Here is a 15,499-nt window from a genome sequence, read left to right as displayed (position 1 = left end):
CACCACCCCGACCCGCTCAAGCGGGGGCAAGCTTGCCTATACGAGGAGCCAGCACGTGGCAGGGGCTGCTCTCGCCCAGCAGCCCCATGAGCTAGAGAGGGGCGAGGGAGAAACCGCTGGAACGCCGCCACCTGCCTCCTGAACTGAAAATGGCCAGAAGGCAAAGTGGGGCATCCAGAAGGAAGACCCTGTCGCGGTCTTTAAATCCGACAGGGTCAACCAAAGATGCCTCTCCGCCGCCACCAGTGCTGCCACAGATCTCCTTGACGGTCTCCCTGGCGGCGCGGAGAGACAAATTAGCAGTTTTGCGGAGTTAATTTTTTTCGGATGTCCACCGCACTAAATCCCTCGCCCTCATCCAACTCCTTGAGCAGGTCAGCCTGGCATGCCCGCAACACCACCATAGTGTGCAGACATAAGCCAGCCCGACCTGCTGCCGCGTACCCCTTGCCTTCAGAGACGACACGCGGCATCGCTCTGTAACCGCGCTCACTTGTCCCCATCACATTACCGTAGTAATCGAATGAGGGGACGAAGAGGCGGGCCGAAATGTTTTCCTTACGACCTCGACACCTCAGTGGCAGGCTCCGATGTGGAGGTGAGTCTGAAACCGCAGAAAACACTCGTATAACTCTCTCTGCGGTTCGACAAGACACTCCACAAGCTCCTCATATTGGGGTGACAGAGTGGGTGCAACATGCTCGCTGCTTCCTATGTCAACCTCCTCGGAGGAAGACACGAGAAATGCCGATGCCGCTGGCCGAGGGGAAGTATCCGCAAGGTGGGCTTCCAAACTCGAGGAGCGGTCATGGGATCTGACAGGTGAGGATGGAGATAGAGACTCGCTCGTCTCCGATCCCTCCATCAGATCCCGATGCGAACCCCACGAGCGCCGTCCCCGGTCCGCCTCAGCGGACAAGCTGTGTGTATCCCCCGCACACAAAAAACGTTTGCAGGGAGGAACACACAGCTCGTATTGCGCTTCTCCCATATTCCAAGCCTTAAACTGGCTCTTCTTAGACATAGCTAAAGACAGACAACAGTAAATAAGACTGACAGCAACACATGACAGAAAGCTGATGCCGGTTTCACAGCACGTGCTGTTATACCAGCTGGTCATTACATCACCTCGCCCGTGATGTCCCTCCCATCCACTGGACAGATTTCATTGGTATTCAGAGCCGGTTATGCTGTAGGCGTTCCCCAAAGCGTCTCCTGACGCAGCTCGAGTTCCTGAAGAGGAACTCTTGCCCTATAGATAAGTCTTCAGAAGTTGAAGGACACTTTGATGTCAGTAAACTCTAAAAAAGTTATTCAGTTTAAACACTGAAAATCTTGGTCACCATTCACTTTTATTTTATGGAAAATAGCGGCTTGGGACATTCCATTAAACTCCTCCTTTTATATTCTACGCAAGGGGTTTGAGTTTAGAACCACAAATGCATGAGTAAATAATGACAAAATATTTTTTACACAGTTTATCCCAATAGCTCGTAGTGACCATACCTGCCACGTCTTAAAAACTACACAAAATGGCCATAAAATCTACATAAAAGTAGGCCTTACAACTCTTTCTCTTTATTCCAAGTCTTTGGAAGTTGTATGTTACTTTTATGACAGTAAATAAAATAAAAAAATCTATTTAAACAGTGAAAATCTTGGTCACATTCACTCTAATGGGATGGAAAAGAGCAGCTTGGACATTCCGCTAAACTTGTCCTATTATATTCTAAGCAAGAAATAAAGTCATGCATGTTTGAAAAGAAAAAAAGGAGAGTAAAAGATGCATGTCTTTGAATAAGAATAACAGAGATACATGAGATGTTTTTTTTTTAATAGTCTCGTTTTCCGCCGACAGCCAAAGGACCTTGTTTTTCTATTCTTTTTTTTTCCCTTCTTCTCTCCCCTCCACCTCCTCCAAGAACAAATTGATGTTGCTCACTTCTCCCCAACATAATTACATGCTTGGGCCTCCAATTTTCTGTTTTAATTCCTAAAGAGCAGAACTGAATGCCACATCGTTATCTGAGGCAATCTGGTGGCAGCCATGAAAGGCGACATTATCCGAGCCGTTCATGGAGGGAAATTACAATATGGAAGTCTTCAACTCACCGCACTATGCTCTGCCCAAAGACTGTCCCTCTGGCTTTTAAAGGGCATTAGCAAACTGTCACCCAGCGAGAGCCAGCCAGCTTAACTCTGACGCCCCATTCAGCGCGAAGGAAGAGGCCGCGAGATGGGCACAAAAGCGTCTGATTACTGTGGCATGGCTATTGCATGGCGGAGAGAGACTAGACTGTCCCACCCTTGCTTGAACGTTGACAAATGCATTAAACCAGTGGACCGTGACCCATTTTTAAGTTTCAAAATTCTTGCAAACTCGCCCAAGTAATTTAGCTATACGTGAAAAAAATCTGACAAAATACACTTTTGTTAAAGGTAGATTCTCTGAAAACATATTAAGTAAAAAATATTAATACATTAAGCAATTTCGCAAAAACATCTCAGTCAATTCTGAATACCTCTGAATGAAATGTTTCTCTTGAAATGTACATACTCAGCATATTTGTGCTGAGATTTTATTTGTATTCATTTAACTTATTTATGATGTTTCCATGCCTAGAGTGATATAACTTATTAGTTTTGGGGTATATCAGGATATAAGATCAAGTTTAATAAAAGCATATTATTTCCAATCAATAATGAGCAGTTAGACTTAAACAAGTTTCCATTTAAAATATCTTATAGCTCTTTTGAGTACTTGGGAATTTCAGTGACAAGTACATATAAAGAGCTATTTAGATGTAATTTCGCTGCAGTGATGGAAAAAACTAAAAAAGATTTAAACCGATGGCCCTTATTACCTATTTCACTAGCAGGCAGAATAAATACAGGTAAGATGCCTGTTTTGCCAAGGTTTTTATTTTTATTTCAAAATGTCCCATCGTTTGTCCTCAAATCTTTCTTTAAGGAGTTAGACAAACATCTGTCTTCTTTCATATGGAATAAAAGCATTCCAAGAATTAGGAAAGCTTTTTTAGAAAGACGGGGGATTGGCATTACCCAACTGTATGTATTATTACTGGTCATGTAATATCGATAAGCTTATCTATTTGGCAGCGTATTTGAATCAGGAGAATAAACCTGTTTGGGTAGAAATGGAACAGGCTTCTTGTGGATCAGTATCTCTGTTTTTTTCAATGCTCTGTGCCCCACTGCCACTCAACAAGAAGTATCTGCCAAGCAATCCATTGGTGACTAATTCCTTAAAAATATGGGCCCAGTTTAGGTCACACTTTAAGCAAAAGCAAGCACTTTCATTACTACCCATTACTTCCAATGCATTGTTTCCTTAATTGCATCATGCGTTTCAGGTGTGGTTTAGAAAGGGACTCAGATATGTAAGGGATTTTTTCCAGGGCAGTAGTTTTATGTCATTTGAACATATGGTCAAAACATTTGATATTTCTAAATCTAATTTTTATAGGTATCTGCAGGTACGAAGCCTAGTCCAAAAACATTTTAATACCCTTTCAACCCCTCCTTCTCATAGTTGGATCGAGGACATTTTCGACTTGAGTGTATCTGAGCGGGGTCTTATATCAACAGTGTACAGTTTGATCCAAAGAGTAGCCTCACCATCTTTGGATGTTTTAAAGAAACAATGGGATGAGGACTTTGGAAGTGTAGTCCCAGAGACAGTCTGGCAGTCAGCAGTTAAGGGAATTCATTCAACATCCATTTGTGTCAGACATGGCTATTACAATTTAAGATAATTCATAGCCTACACTTTTCTAGAAGTAAACTGGTGAGAATATTCCCAGAAATAGGCCCGACGTGTTCTAGATGTCACAGAGGTGAGGTTACTTTGGGCCATATGTTCTGGACATGTCCAGCTCTTGGACCATTTTGGTCTGCATAATGAGACATTTTCATACATTTGTGAAAAGGAGATAGAACCGGATCCAATATTAGCAGTATTTGGTGTGACATCTGAGAAACTCTTACTACCACCAGGTCAATCAGATGCATTGGCGTTCTCTTCTTTGCTGGCCCGATGGCTAATACTCCTAGAATGAAAGTCAAATAAACCACCAACACATGTCAAGTGGGTAGAAAGTGTCATGGCATATTTAAAGTTAGAGAAACTCAAATACTCCACGCAAGGCTCCATTAACAGATGTACTGTTTGTGATGTCATGTAAAGATTTTTAGTTTGATGTGATTGGTGTGTAAATTTAGGAAAATTCAATAAAAATGTTTGCCTATTTAACTTATTTATGCTCCTTGTTTCCCCAAAACTGTGGATTTTACCTGAAGGATAATAGATGATCCTCAGCGGTTTATTGATGCAAATGAAAGGAGGAGTTTATAGATAGTAATGCAGGCGAGGCTTATAGATTTGTTTTGTGGGTGGACGGCATCTTTCAGGCTCAGTGACAAGGCCAATGAGAGAATATGATTGCATTTCTACTATCCAGAGATGAAACAGCGGCGGAGAGCAAAGCCTACATGAACAATATCATCCTCTGCATTCAAATGAAGAGTGGCAGCTGGATGATTATTGTATGAAGTTGCATATTACTTTTGGCCTTATTTCCTCTATGGGGACGGCTGTGATGTACAGGAATGTTGTTTGATTAGTCGCATTATTTTTTAACTGGATAGGAATAGTTTGATCTTGACCATGTTTTCTTTAAGCATTGTTCTTGCAAATAGACTTTAGTCAGAGTAGACAGCATTGTCTAATTTGTCCTGATGAAAACAGACATACAGTTGTGCACCTTGCTTCTTTTGAAAATGTGTATTTACAGTTCTAGTACGCTAAAAAAAAATATGACTAATAAATTGTGTCTCTGACTAATAAATTACATGTATTTCTGAGTGAAGAATATGATATAATATAACGTGATTAAAAGAGATGAGTCATTTTGAATTCACAACCAATTCTACTTCTGTAATGTGATGTGTTTTGGAGTGAAAAAGAATATTTAACAGAAATATGATCTGAAAAAATGGGTGGCTAAATATCTATTTCTTTATTTGAAATGTTTATTTTTGTTGTTGTTATTATTGTTTTTATATTCACATAACCAGCTAGTGCCAGCCTCATTTTAATTCGCAACAAATTAAATATCGCATCTGCTCGGACAAAAGTCTACAGCAGCACGGTGAAGTTATTAGAAGAAAAGGTAGACAGGCCAGCTACAATTATTTAAATTTTATTTTATTTGTATTTTTATTTAGAAAAGACAAGATACACAAACACATTTCCAATGTGCAAAAAAAACCCAACATGACCTATGAAACAACATTCGTGACCAATTTTAATTCTGTAATGTGATGCATTTCTGACGTATATGTATATTAAACAAGAATATGATTTGAAAAAAGATAGAAAGGTCAACTACATTGTTTTTTTTATTTTTTTTATTTGCATATCCCTAAATAGCTATTTTCATTCCCAACAAACTGAATACTCTGGCAAAGGTCTATAGGTGTACAGTGACGTTATTAGAAAAGCCATATACGAATACATGTAAACAAGCATTTATGCATGTGGTACGATCTGGATCTAATGGTCAATTAGCCTGGATCTAAGCTGGATCTGCTTCAATGTAACCATGATAGCAGTCACATCGTAAAGGAAAACGGGGGAGGGAAAAAACGTTGCGCTGTCAAGGCCATTAAGAAAGCATCACCTTAAAGTTTGAAAGGGAAAAAATGAATACAATTCAATTTTTCTGCTCCGAACTCCCAGTTCCCTTAAGGACTACAATAATATGTGCGTCGATCCCTCTATTAGAATGAGCCAGACCGACAGCTATTGAAATGTTTCGAGGGGGCTTGTGACAGCCCTCTGACTGGGAAGATGGACGCTTTCACTAAACATAGGTTGACACATTTTTCTCTTTTTCCGCTCTACTTTCTCCTCTACTCTGCGAAGCACTGCCTATCCATCATGCCCCCATGTAGCCTGTGTGCTTCTAGTAACTTTTCTCTCTCTCTTTCTTCCTCTCTGCTTTCTGTTTTTCTCTATCTCTATCCGGCAGCTGATGCAGCAGCAGGCGGCTCTCATGGCTGCCAGTCACGGAGGCTACCTGGCGCCCAGCGTGGCCTTTCCCACCACCCAGATCCACCAGATGGGGGCGCTCAATATCAACAGCCTGCCGCCCACCCCCATGACCCCGGTGTCGGGTGAGTTTCATCAGACACTCGGTGAGCAACAGTGCTTAATTTCCTCTCTTACGGGATGGGGTCTGAGGTGAAGTGTTACCGTTGCGTTAACCGGACCACCATAGTCAGTCTCAAGCTTACATACGCTTTAAAAGTTAGATTTCTGTCAGACTAAAGCTATAAATCCTTAATAAAAAAAATGTATTAAATATATTTTTGCACAATTGGACTAACAGAACTAGATAACACAACTGTAGCTTGGCTTCACCTAGCATGTATTGTTGATTGCACAACCATTGGCCCTGCGTTCTGCTCTGAAGAGCTCTGAAAAGAGGTGAAGCGTGATGTGTATTTAATGTATTAAGTGTTTGAATTGCACACTTATCATGTTGGATGGACTGTAGTTTGACTATGCAAAAACCCACTTTAGCTTGATTGTAAGTGCGCATGTAAATGTAACTGTGTTCAAATGCACAAAAACTGTAGACATACATACATTTCTTGAGGTTTTTTGTACAATTGTTTGTGATAAACCAGAAAAAGTTAATTAGCAGCGCAAATGTGAATAGTCTTTGGGATTTTCTTCTGAACAATAGTTGATACTACAATTTTTTTTTTAATTATCGGCATTTTAACTGCACATGTAAACATTCTTGCAATACATTTATGTAACTTACTCTGTGTTAAAAGGTTGCATAAGTGTTGTGCAACCATTTGCGATAAACTGTGTCATTTTCTGTATGTCAGTACACATTACTTTTGCATGGATAAAACAAGTACACAAAAACAATACACAGCTATGCATTTTTTTTTACTGTATAACAGTTTGCGTTAAACTCTAGAAAAAAATGTGGGAATAGTATTAGTTTTTTTGTCTGAACAATAGTTGATACCACAATAAAAAAAAGTATTATTATTGCACATGTAGATGTACTTGCAGTTCGTTCGAATAGTTTACTGCATGTTAAAAGTCAGTACTCGTTTTTTTGGGATTAACAAAATTTTGGCGTTTAACTCCAAACAATGATCGGAAGTGTGCATAGTATTTGAGATTTTGCTCTGTTGATACCACAGTGAATTGGTATTGATATTGTAAATGAAATTTGCGGTCTATTTGCGTCATTTTCAGTTAGTTAAAAAGTAATTTGCTTTACGTTTTACTTTTAAATTGACAGAACGAAAGCACAGAAACTATACACAATTTCACAGATTTCTCATACCCCAACAAAAACATTTTTGTGCCATGTTTTTTTTTTATTGTGTTGTCAACTATTTCAATAATTAACAGGAAATAGCTGCTAAACAAGGTAACCAAACCAAATGTATATAACCACTGTATTTGATCTTCTATAATTGAGCTGCAAGTGAACCAGACTTTATGCCTATAGTCAAAAATCGACCTACGCAACCTAGATCACAGTCGCATGGGCACCTTACAATTGTGGTTACACATGGGAAATTTGTTTGACTATACTATGACATTCCAAAACAAGCATATTTCTTGCCTTGATTTTAAACAAATCAGCCCATATCATGTCACATTTTAAGTTACAAAAACACCCACGCTGACATTTCCTAAATGGCACACACACCAGCTTGTTTTATTCGTCCTCAGAAAGCTTTGATAATCAGGACACACGACTGCTCTGATTGTCATTCCCAACACCCCCGTTATCATACAATCTAAACAAACAGGAGATCTTATTGGATAATGGCCACCTTACAGCATTTGCTTATGCAGCAGGATTGCACTTTTCCAATCCCTTCCGAAAACATGCCAGCCAGTGAATTATGCTCAGCTTTAACAAAACTCATTCCTCTTTTGTCAACAGCACTGCTGTACCAATTTATACTATACACCACGATACCGGACAATATCATTTGTCATTCCCGGTAAAGCACGTAGTTTTGGCAACATATGAGTAGCTTGCAGCAAACTGTCCAGCCGATTTCGAAGCACATTATTAGTTTCGTGGCTAATTGACTGACCGTGGAATGACAAAACGTTTGCGTTCTTATGCAAAGTTAAAACACATGTTTTATTACCTGAGGGACTGGAACAGCAAGAAGCTCCCCCTGGCATCACATATAGATTTAATACGGTTCCATCTTTTACAAGCCGCCATCTAGTCCCATAAAAGCCTCGTCCAATTAAAGCTCCAGAGCTGTCAAGATACACTTCTCATCTGTGAGGCTGAGGCTATCCATGTGTGGCATTACATGCAAATGTACTTACTTGCTACTTCAAATATTAAGTCAGACAGACAGGACGGTTTGTCAAATGTTTTGTTAAGACACATGCAATGCAAAACATGCACTTTTTCCATCCCAGATCATCCATCACTCACTGCATGTTCGTTTTAGCAGCACCCATTGTATTCACAGGACAGCAAGAATGCAACTGTTTATATTATAAAATTATACAGTGATGCTACTGCATAGTTGATTTTTTTTCATGATGTATACCAAAAAGTACTGTGGTGGTACCATGGTACAGTTATGGAATCAGATGTTAATGCTGTGCTACTTCGATATACATATAATGGTATTTACATGTTACTCCTTTGTAGTGCTGTCAAACGATTAACTGTGATTAATCACATCCAAAATAAAAGTTTTTGTCTACATAATATATGTGTGTGTACTGTGTATATTTATTATGTATATGTAAATATACCACATACAGTATATATTTTGAAAATATTTACTTGTATTTACATGTCTGTATTTATATTCATATACTTTATATTATATTTTTTATATATATATATATATATATATATATTTAATATATGAACATAATTTTTTTTTCTGAAATGTATACATGCATGTGTGTGTATTTATATATACATAATAAATATACACAGTACACACACATATATTATGTAGACAAAAACTTTTATTTTTATGTCCATATAATTATGGTAATGGAATGAGACACAAAACATAGAATTACTGTGACAAATATCTATAAAAACAATAATGGTAATGCCATGGTAAATGTTATAAAAACGTAGTATTACCATGAGAAATGCTCATGAAACTATACTATTACCATAATAAATGTAATAATAATAAAACAGTATTACCATGTAAATTTCCATAAAACAATAGATACACCATGGTAAATGTTTATGAAACCAGAATATTACCGTGGTAAATGTCACAACACATAGTATGACCATGCCAGAGAGCTATGAAATCATGGTAATGCCATGCTAAATGTCACAAAAACATGGTATTACTATGGTAAATGTCCATGAAACCTAGCAAGTCTCATACAAACCATGGTATTACCATGGTAAATATCAATAAACCATGGTAGTCACCTGGTATTTTCATGATACAAAATAGTTTTTAATGTAATGAGCAGGATCGTTTAGTTAATTGAAGCTAAAACCAAACAATAAAAAACATTTTTTTGTTGTTGCTGCTTGAGATGCTATAAAAGCTCCCTGAAATATATATTACATAACTACCTTTACTTCAACTAGCTAAAGGCAAAACATTTTTTTTTTTCATTAAGTTTAACTTAATGTGCTAAAATAACTAAAAATGAAATAAAAAAAGAATAAAAAAGACTATTTAGACTTTTTTTAATTAAATAAATATAACAAAAAATGTAATAGTATCTCAATGATACTAAAATAACAGGAATTTTGGGTTGTTTTGTTTTTGGACGTGTATAGCTTAAGTAAGTACCTTGCTGTAAATACCATGTTAAGTGTCCATAAAACAACAGCACAAACAACCTCGTCTTTTTTTGCTTTTTTTCTTTCTTGCAAAAATGATCCATCTCTGTGTAAAACAACTGCACTTGTATGTTTGCATTTTATCCTCTTTGACTAGGATCAATGTAATATTAACATGCAATGCAGCTGCTGGGGTGAATTGGCCTTTCTTACACTGACTTAATTGAAAGAGACTGGTGGAGTTGCGCGGATCTCCTGTGGACGCGAGATGTGCTGAAATATGCGCAGCATTGGACACGCTTCTGCATGCGCGTGTGAGCTCTGCTCTACTGATAGCCTTCCATTATTGAACCTATTGGAATCTGTTGCATTATTAATCCTGGGCGAGATAGAATGGCTGGCGTTAAAAAATATTCCAAAAACTACAATAAATAAGATATTCATACATTTTCTAGTTCATTCATTCATTCATTTGCATCTCCCTGGCAGGCACAGCACCTCTGGTTTATTCAATACATCTGTCTGTGCACACACACACACACACTTTCTGTGTATAAAGCATTGTGGAAGAACTAACTATACTGGAATCTGGTTGGATATTAAGTGTTAATGTTGCTGGAGAAATATTGAATTTCTGTTTGAATAAACAATAAATATTTTTGGATCGGCCTTTAAAAATGACTGAACAACTATTCTATTGTGATGCAAAGACGCCTACTAACTTCCGTTTATCGCGAAGGGGTTTTTAGGGAATTGTGCTGCAATCTGAAGACATCTGGCAAGATCACAATTGAACGGCAGAACAGCGGTCACATCATCTGAGGCTGCTTTCAGATCTTCATCTTTTAGTTAATGCACAAGTGTGGAGTATTATTAGTGCAAAATATCCTCAGTGTTAGAAATAACATTAACGTGACGTAACAAAGTATCAGCAGAACAACTCATTGGGCTTAAGTGGACTTACAGATTTGCAAAATTGGATTACAAAGTAGACAGCATCTGGAAAGTATTAAGTAATTCTATTAAGATATGGACTACAATGAAACATTGCAGAAAATGTTGTCAGTCAAAAACATTATTTAATATGACTGACACAACATGACTATAATTCGCAATCATACAAATGTAATCCTGATTCGAGTCGGATTCAGTCAGGGTTGTTTCGATTTGATTGTGATTCAAAATTGATTATTCAGTTACAATGTCAACAGGCCCAGTAAGTATTACAGTATTATCAAAAATAACAATATTAGTGATCTTACTGCACTTTTTAGGTATATTATCAAGCATTTATCATTTTTATGATATATTATTAATGCGGCATCAAGTCCTTATCCAATGTTTAAATCCTTATGAAAAAGGTACTGTACCAGTAGAATCGATATTGAATCTTTTAAACAAAATGCACAATTTTACAACTTTTGTGCATTAACACTATTTAATATTAAGCATATGTGATGAATAATATAGTAATAAATAATAAATAATTTTTTGTCATCTTATGATAAATGCATTTGAATTTCATACATTTTGACGTTAATTTTTGTTGTTTTTGTATATTAATAAATAATAATAACAATAATAATATTTAGTTATTTTGATAGATTAATTAGATTTAGTAAATTAACACTGCTCAAGTATAATTATCAAAATAATATACATTTACATAAAATTCAATAAAAAGTTATAAAATAAATTTTAATATATTTTATTATTGTTATTTCAATATTGAATCTTTTAAATTAATTTAATCTTTATAAAAAATTAACCTTGACAGGTAAAGTGATGGTATCAGTAGATATAGCATGGTACTGAATTATTATATATTCATATACATGGTATTTACAAGGCCCTCAATGTAGTTCGTAGAATTATATGCCCGAAAAACAGTATTATCATGGCACTTTGCCCTCCCCTCAAAAACGAACAAAAAGTAAATGGTATTTACAATGAGGAAGATTTGATGCCCCATTAGTACAACAACATATGTGCCATTACATTTGACTTCAGCATCCAGGGTAACCTAGAAACCTGGACGTCGTCATCGAGAGGTAAGGCGGTGACATCCTGCGGTGCACACAGCGTTTAGGAGTGCAACAGAGGGGTTAAGAGCGCTCGCTGAAAACAATGGCGCGGCCGCTCTATGAACAGATGTAAAGCACTTAAGCGCGATGGTGCGTACACACTCAGCCAGATGGCGCCCTCTATTAGAGGATGTATCGCTACCATGATGCATGGTGATGTTTTCCCCTATTTTGTTTCTTTTTTTTTATAAGAGTAATGCTCAGCAGGTGCAAGCTCTTGAGCTACAAAGAGCTCCAAGTCGATGGCATGACAGTGTAATTGTCAGCGGCGGGATTAAATGGCTTGAAACTGTGCAGCCAGGCTGGTCGCGCTATTCGTCTCTGCCCTGAAGTTCGTACCCTGACATGGGCTTGATGGGTTTCGCAAAGCCCCGTCCTGATTTTTTCTTGTTTAAATGGAGATGTGTTCACAGACAGATGAGAGGCTGCTCTTTGGTTAAGCATATGTCGGATGTTTCTGTTGTGTTTAAAGCCCCGGACGAAGTTAATGAGGTGTCAGGTGCGGTATTTGCGAGCTATCTGGGAGGCGCGGAACATGATGGGGACGGTTGAGTTCACCTTGTGTGCCGTCTGAGTCATAAAACCCATTGACTTTGTTCTCGGTCTCGCGAGGCCCCCAAATAGAGATTGCGCTCGTACGAAAGCCTGAAAGCGTTTCAAACAGAGCAGCTGCACAGGTTGTGTCGCATGCTGGTGTCCTCAAAGATGCTGTTTTTCTGTTTTAGGAAGCCACTGGTTGTAAAAATAATTGTGTTTATGCATATTTTGTTTTGCAAAGTACTCGAAATGCACATTTAGAGGCCTAGAGCTGCATTGACGTCTGTTTAAGATGTCACTTGTTTAAAAGTTTCAACATTGAAGAACATTTGGAGTCGTTTATCTGTCATTTACTGTTATAATAACTTCAAAATGGTTGAACACTAAGACCCGCTGTTGCATTTCTGCAGCATTCAGACGAAACAGTCTCATATTCACACTGAATTATATTTCTTTTGGTTTGTTGCCATTTTTCTGTCTCCAAACTTAGATGCAAAACAATCCCCAATGGTGTCAGTAGGCAGAGATTGTGTTTTGTGGCATGCTGGGAGATTGAATTTGTAAATTCAAATTCAATGAAATTGGTATTTCATGCCAAACATGTTGCTATGACACATTTTAGATTGTGATCTGCTGTAAATGTAGTTTTAACCATATTTAGTGAAAAATAAATATTTAATAGCTTTAAACAAAATACAATGCCGCTACAGTTGGTCTCTGATTAAAGTAATAGTTTGCCCAAAAAGTTAATTTCTGTCATAATTTACCACATTAATGTAAATAAATATAAATTAAACAAAAAATCTGTAGAACACAAAATCAGACATTTAGCAGAATGTTCACACTGCTCTTTTACATACAATGGAAGTGAAAGGGGACTGGAGCTGTTAAAGGGTTAGTTCACCCAACAATGAAAATTAGCTCCCTCGAGGCATCCTAGGTATATATGACTTTCTTCTTTCAGACGAATCCAATCGGATATAAAAAATTGTCCTGGCTATTCCAAGCGTTTTCATTGCACTCGGTGGGTGTTTTTGTTCCACAGTCCAAAACACATCAAATAAAGCGCGCACATCCATAATAAAATGTGCCTCCGGGGGGTGAATAAAGGCCTCCTGTAGCGAATCCATGCATTTTTGTAAGAAAAATATCCATATTTCTTACGCCATAAACACTTTTCTCTCACTTCCGCTATCTGTCATACACGGAAGCTGTTCCTGACATAGGACGTATGCATCGCGCGCGCGCCTCTGAGATATGCTAGTCTCATGAGTTTGTTTACAGGAGCAAAGGAAGCAAAGTTTCCTTACTTTAGCAAAGGAAAACCAGTCTCCTCTTGGCTTATATCAAAATCCTCTGACATTTTTACTTGACAAATCCTCGATTTGTGCTTCTAATTCATGACCGGCGTTTTGTTTTGTTCCCTCTCCGCGTTCGTCACTAATTGCGCAACGCCAATGTCATCCTACGTCATCCGCCGTAACGGATTCTGCGTATGACAGTTATATGTAGTGAGAGAAAAGTGTTTATTACATTTGAAATAGTGATATTTTTCTTACAAAACACATGGATTCGCTACGGGATGCCTTTATTCACCCCCCGGAGCTGTGTGAGGCACGTTTTATTATGGATGCACGCCCTTTATTTGACGTGTTTTGGACCGCTGAACAAAAACACCCACTGACTGCAATGATAATGCTTGGAATAGCCAGGACCATTTTTAATATAACTCTGATTGGATTTGTCTGAAAGAAGAAAGTCATATACACCTAGGATGCCTCGAGGGTGAGTAAAACACAGGCTACTTTTCATTTTTGGGTGAACTAACCCTTTAAGTTCCAAAAATGACCATAGAAGCACCATGATTTTGTGTTTGATGGAAGAAAGTAAGTCATACAGGTCTGAAGGTGAGTGAAGAATGCCTAAATTTGCATTAAGAGTGAATTGTGTTCTAGTGTGTAGCTGTCAGACGGACAGTGTAGTAGAACCAAATTTTGTTAAACTGCCATAAAAGTACTCATAACTGCATTTGTGGACTAAAGAATCTCATTTGCTTTAGATTATATACATAGCAAACCTCTTTATGAATTCAAGTGTAAATAAACATACTGTAAGCCAGGCTCTGCATTAAAATATGGATGTAATGGGAGTTAGTTATTGCGATTGGTTTGGCTGCAGTGCTAACCGATACAGTTCCAGCGCTCCTTGTTGATTTCAGTGTATAATTTGCATAATAAATCCTTTTGGTGCATATGGTAAGCTGTTCCTCATTGTAGTCACCATCGGGTGCAAATCAGCATGATGCACCGAGGGCAGATTGCAGTAATGTAAATCCAATTACACTTCCCCCTTGAAATAACAGTATTTGCAGAATACTCAACATCTCGTAGTGCTCAACAGACTAACGGGGTTGACAGATAAAAGATTTGTTTAATAACAGATGGATTCATTCTGGACTTTTGGAATTGGATGCCAAAATAGACTCCATCTGGAGCAAATTGCTGTGATATGGACCACACCGAACCACAAAGGGTAGGATGATACAGTGCATACTTGGATCTACACTAAGAACCACCTATTGATTCTTTTGATCTATGAATTACGTCATACGCCGGTACAGGACCACTGCAAATTGTTTACATTCTAACATAGTAAACTGACATGTTGCTTGATTTTGAGTTTTTAAGATTATGAACATTAGCTCTTAAACCTAGTCATTATGTACATTTTCATAGAACACAACACCAGAATGTCCTGCTGTCAACTCAGTGAAAAAAACTAATTTAAAATTGTGGACATAGTGAGAGTCATGTCAGTTATAAATAATTAGTATTTTATCCTGTTGCATATTTTTATAGGCCATTGTGTCATTTACGAAAAGTGTCTCAATTTATTCCTGATAGACTGATCTTTAGCTTAGCAACATGATAAAATCAAGCTCTACTGAATTGAAGTGACGAGATTTGCGTGAAAAGCTTTTTATGGCAATCAAAATGACATGACGTATAG

The 15,499-nt window shown here is 37.8% G+C and overlaps 1 protein-coding gene across 1 annotated transcript in view; it reads left to right on the top strand.

The window, feature by feature from the left end:
- LOC306867237 (CUGBP Elav-like family member 5) overlaps nt 1-15,499 on the top strand; it is a gene marked incomplete at its 5' end in the record, with an annotated part of 235,844 nt that overhangs the window by 213,528 nt on the left and 6,817 nt on the right. The window contains one exon of the mRNA XM_079412837.1: nt 6,054-6,219. Within this exon, the coding sequence (XP_079268963.1) occupies nt 6,054-6,219 (166 nt within the window). The remainder of the gene's footprint in view (nt 1-6,053; nt 6,220-15,499) is intronic.

This window comes from Barbus barbus (genome assembly GCF_936440315.1).
Source record: "Barbus barbus genome assembly, chromosome: 49".
In the NCBI taxonomy this organism is placed as follows: domain Eukaryota; kingdom Metazoa; phylum Chordata; class Actinopteri; order Cypriniformes; family Cyprinidae; genus Barbus; species Barbus barbus.
This window is presented reverse-complemented; position numbering and strand designations above follow the sequence as displayed.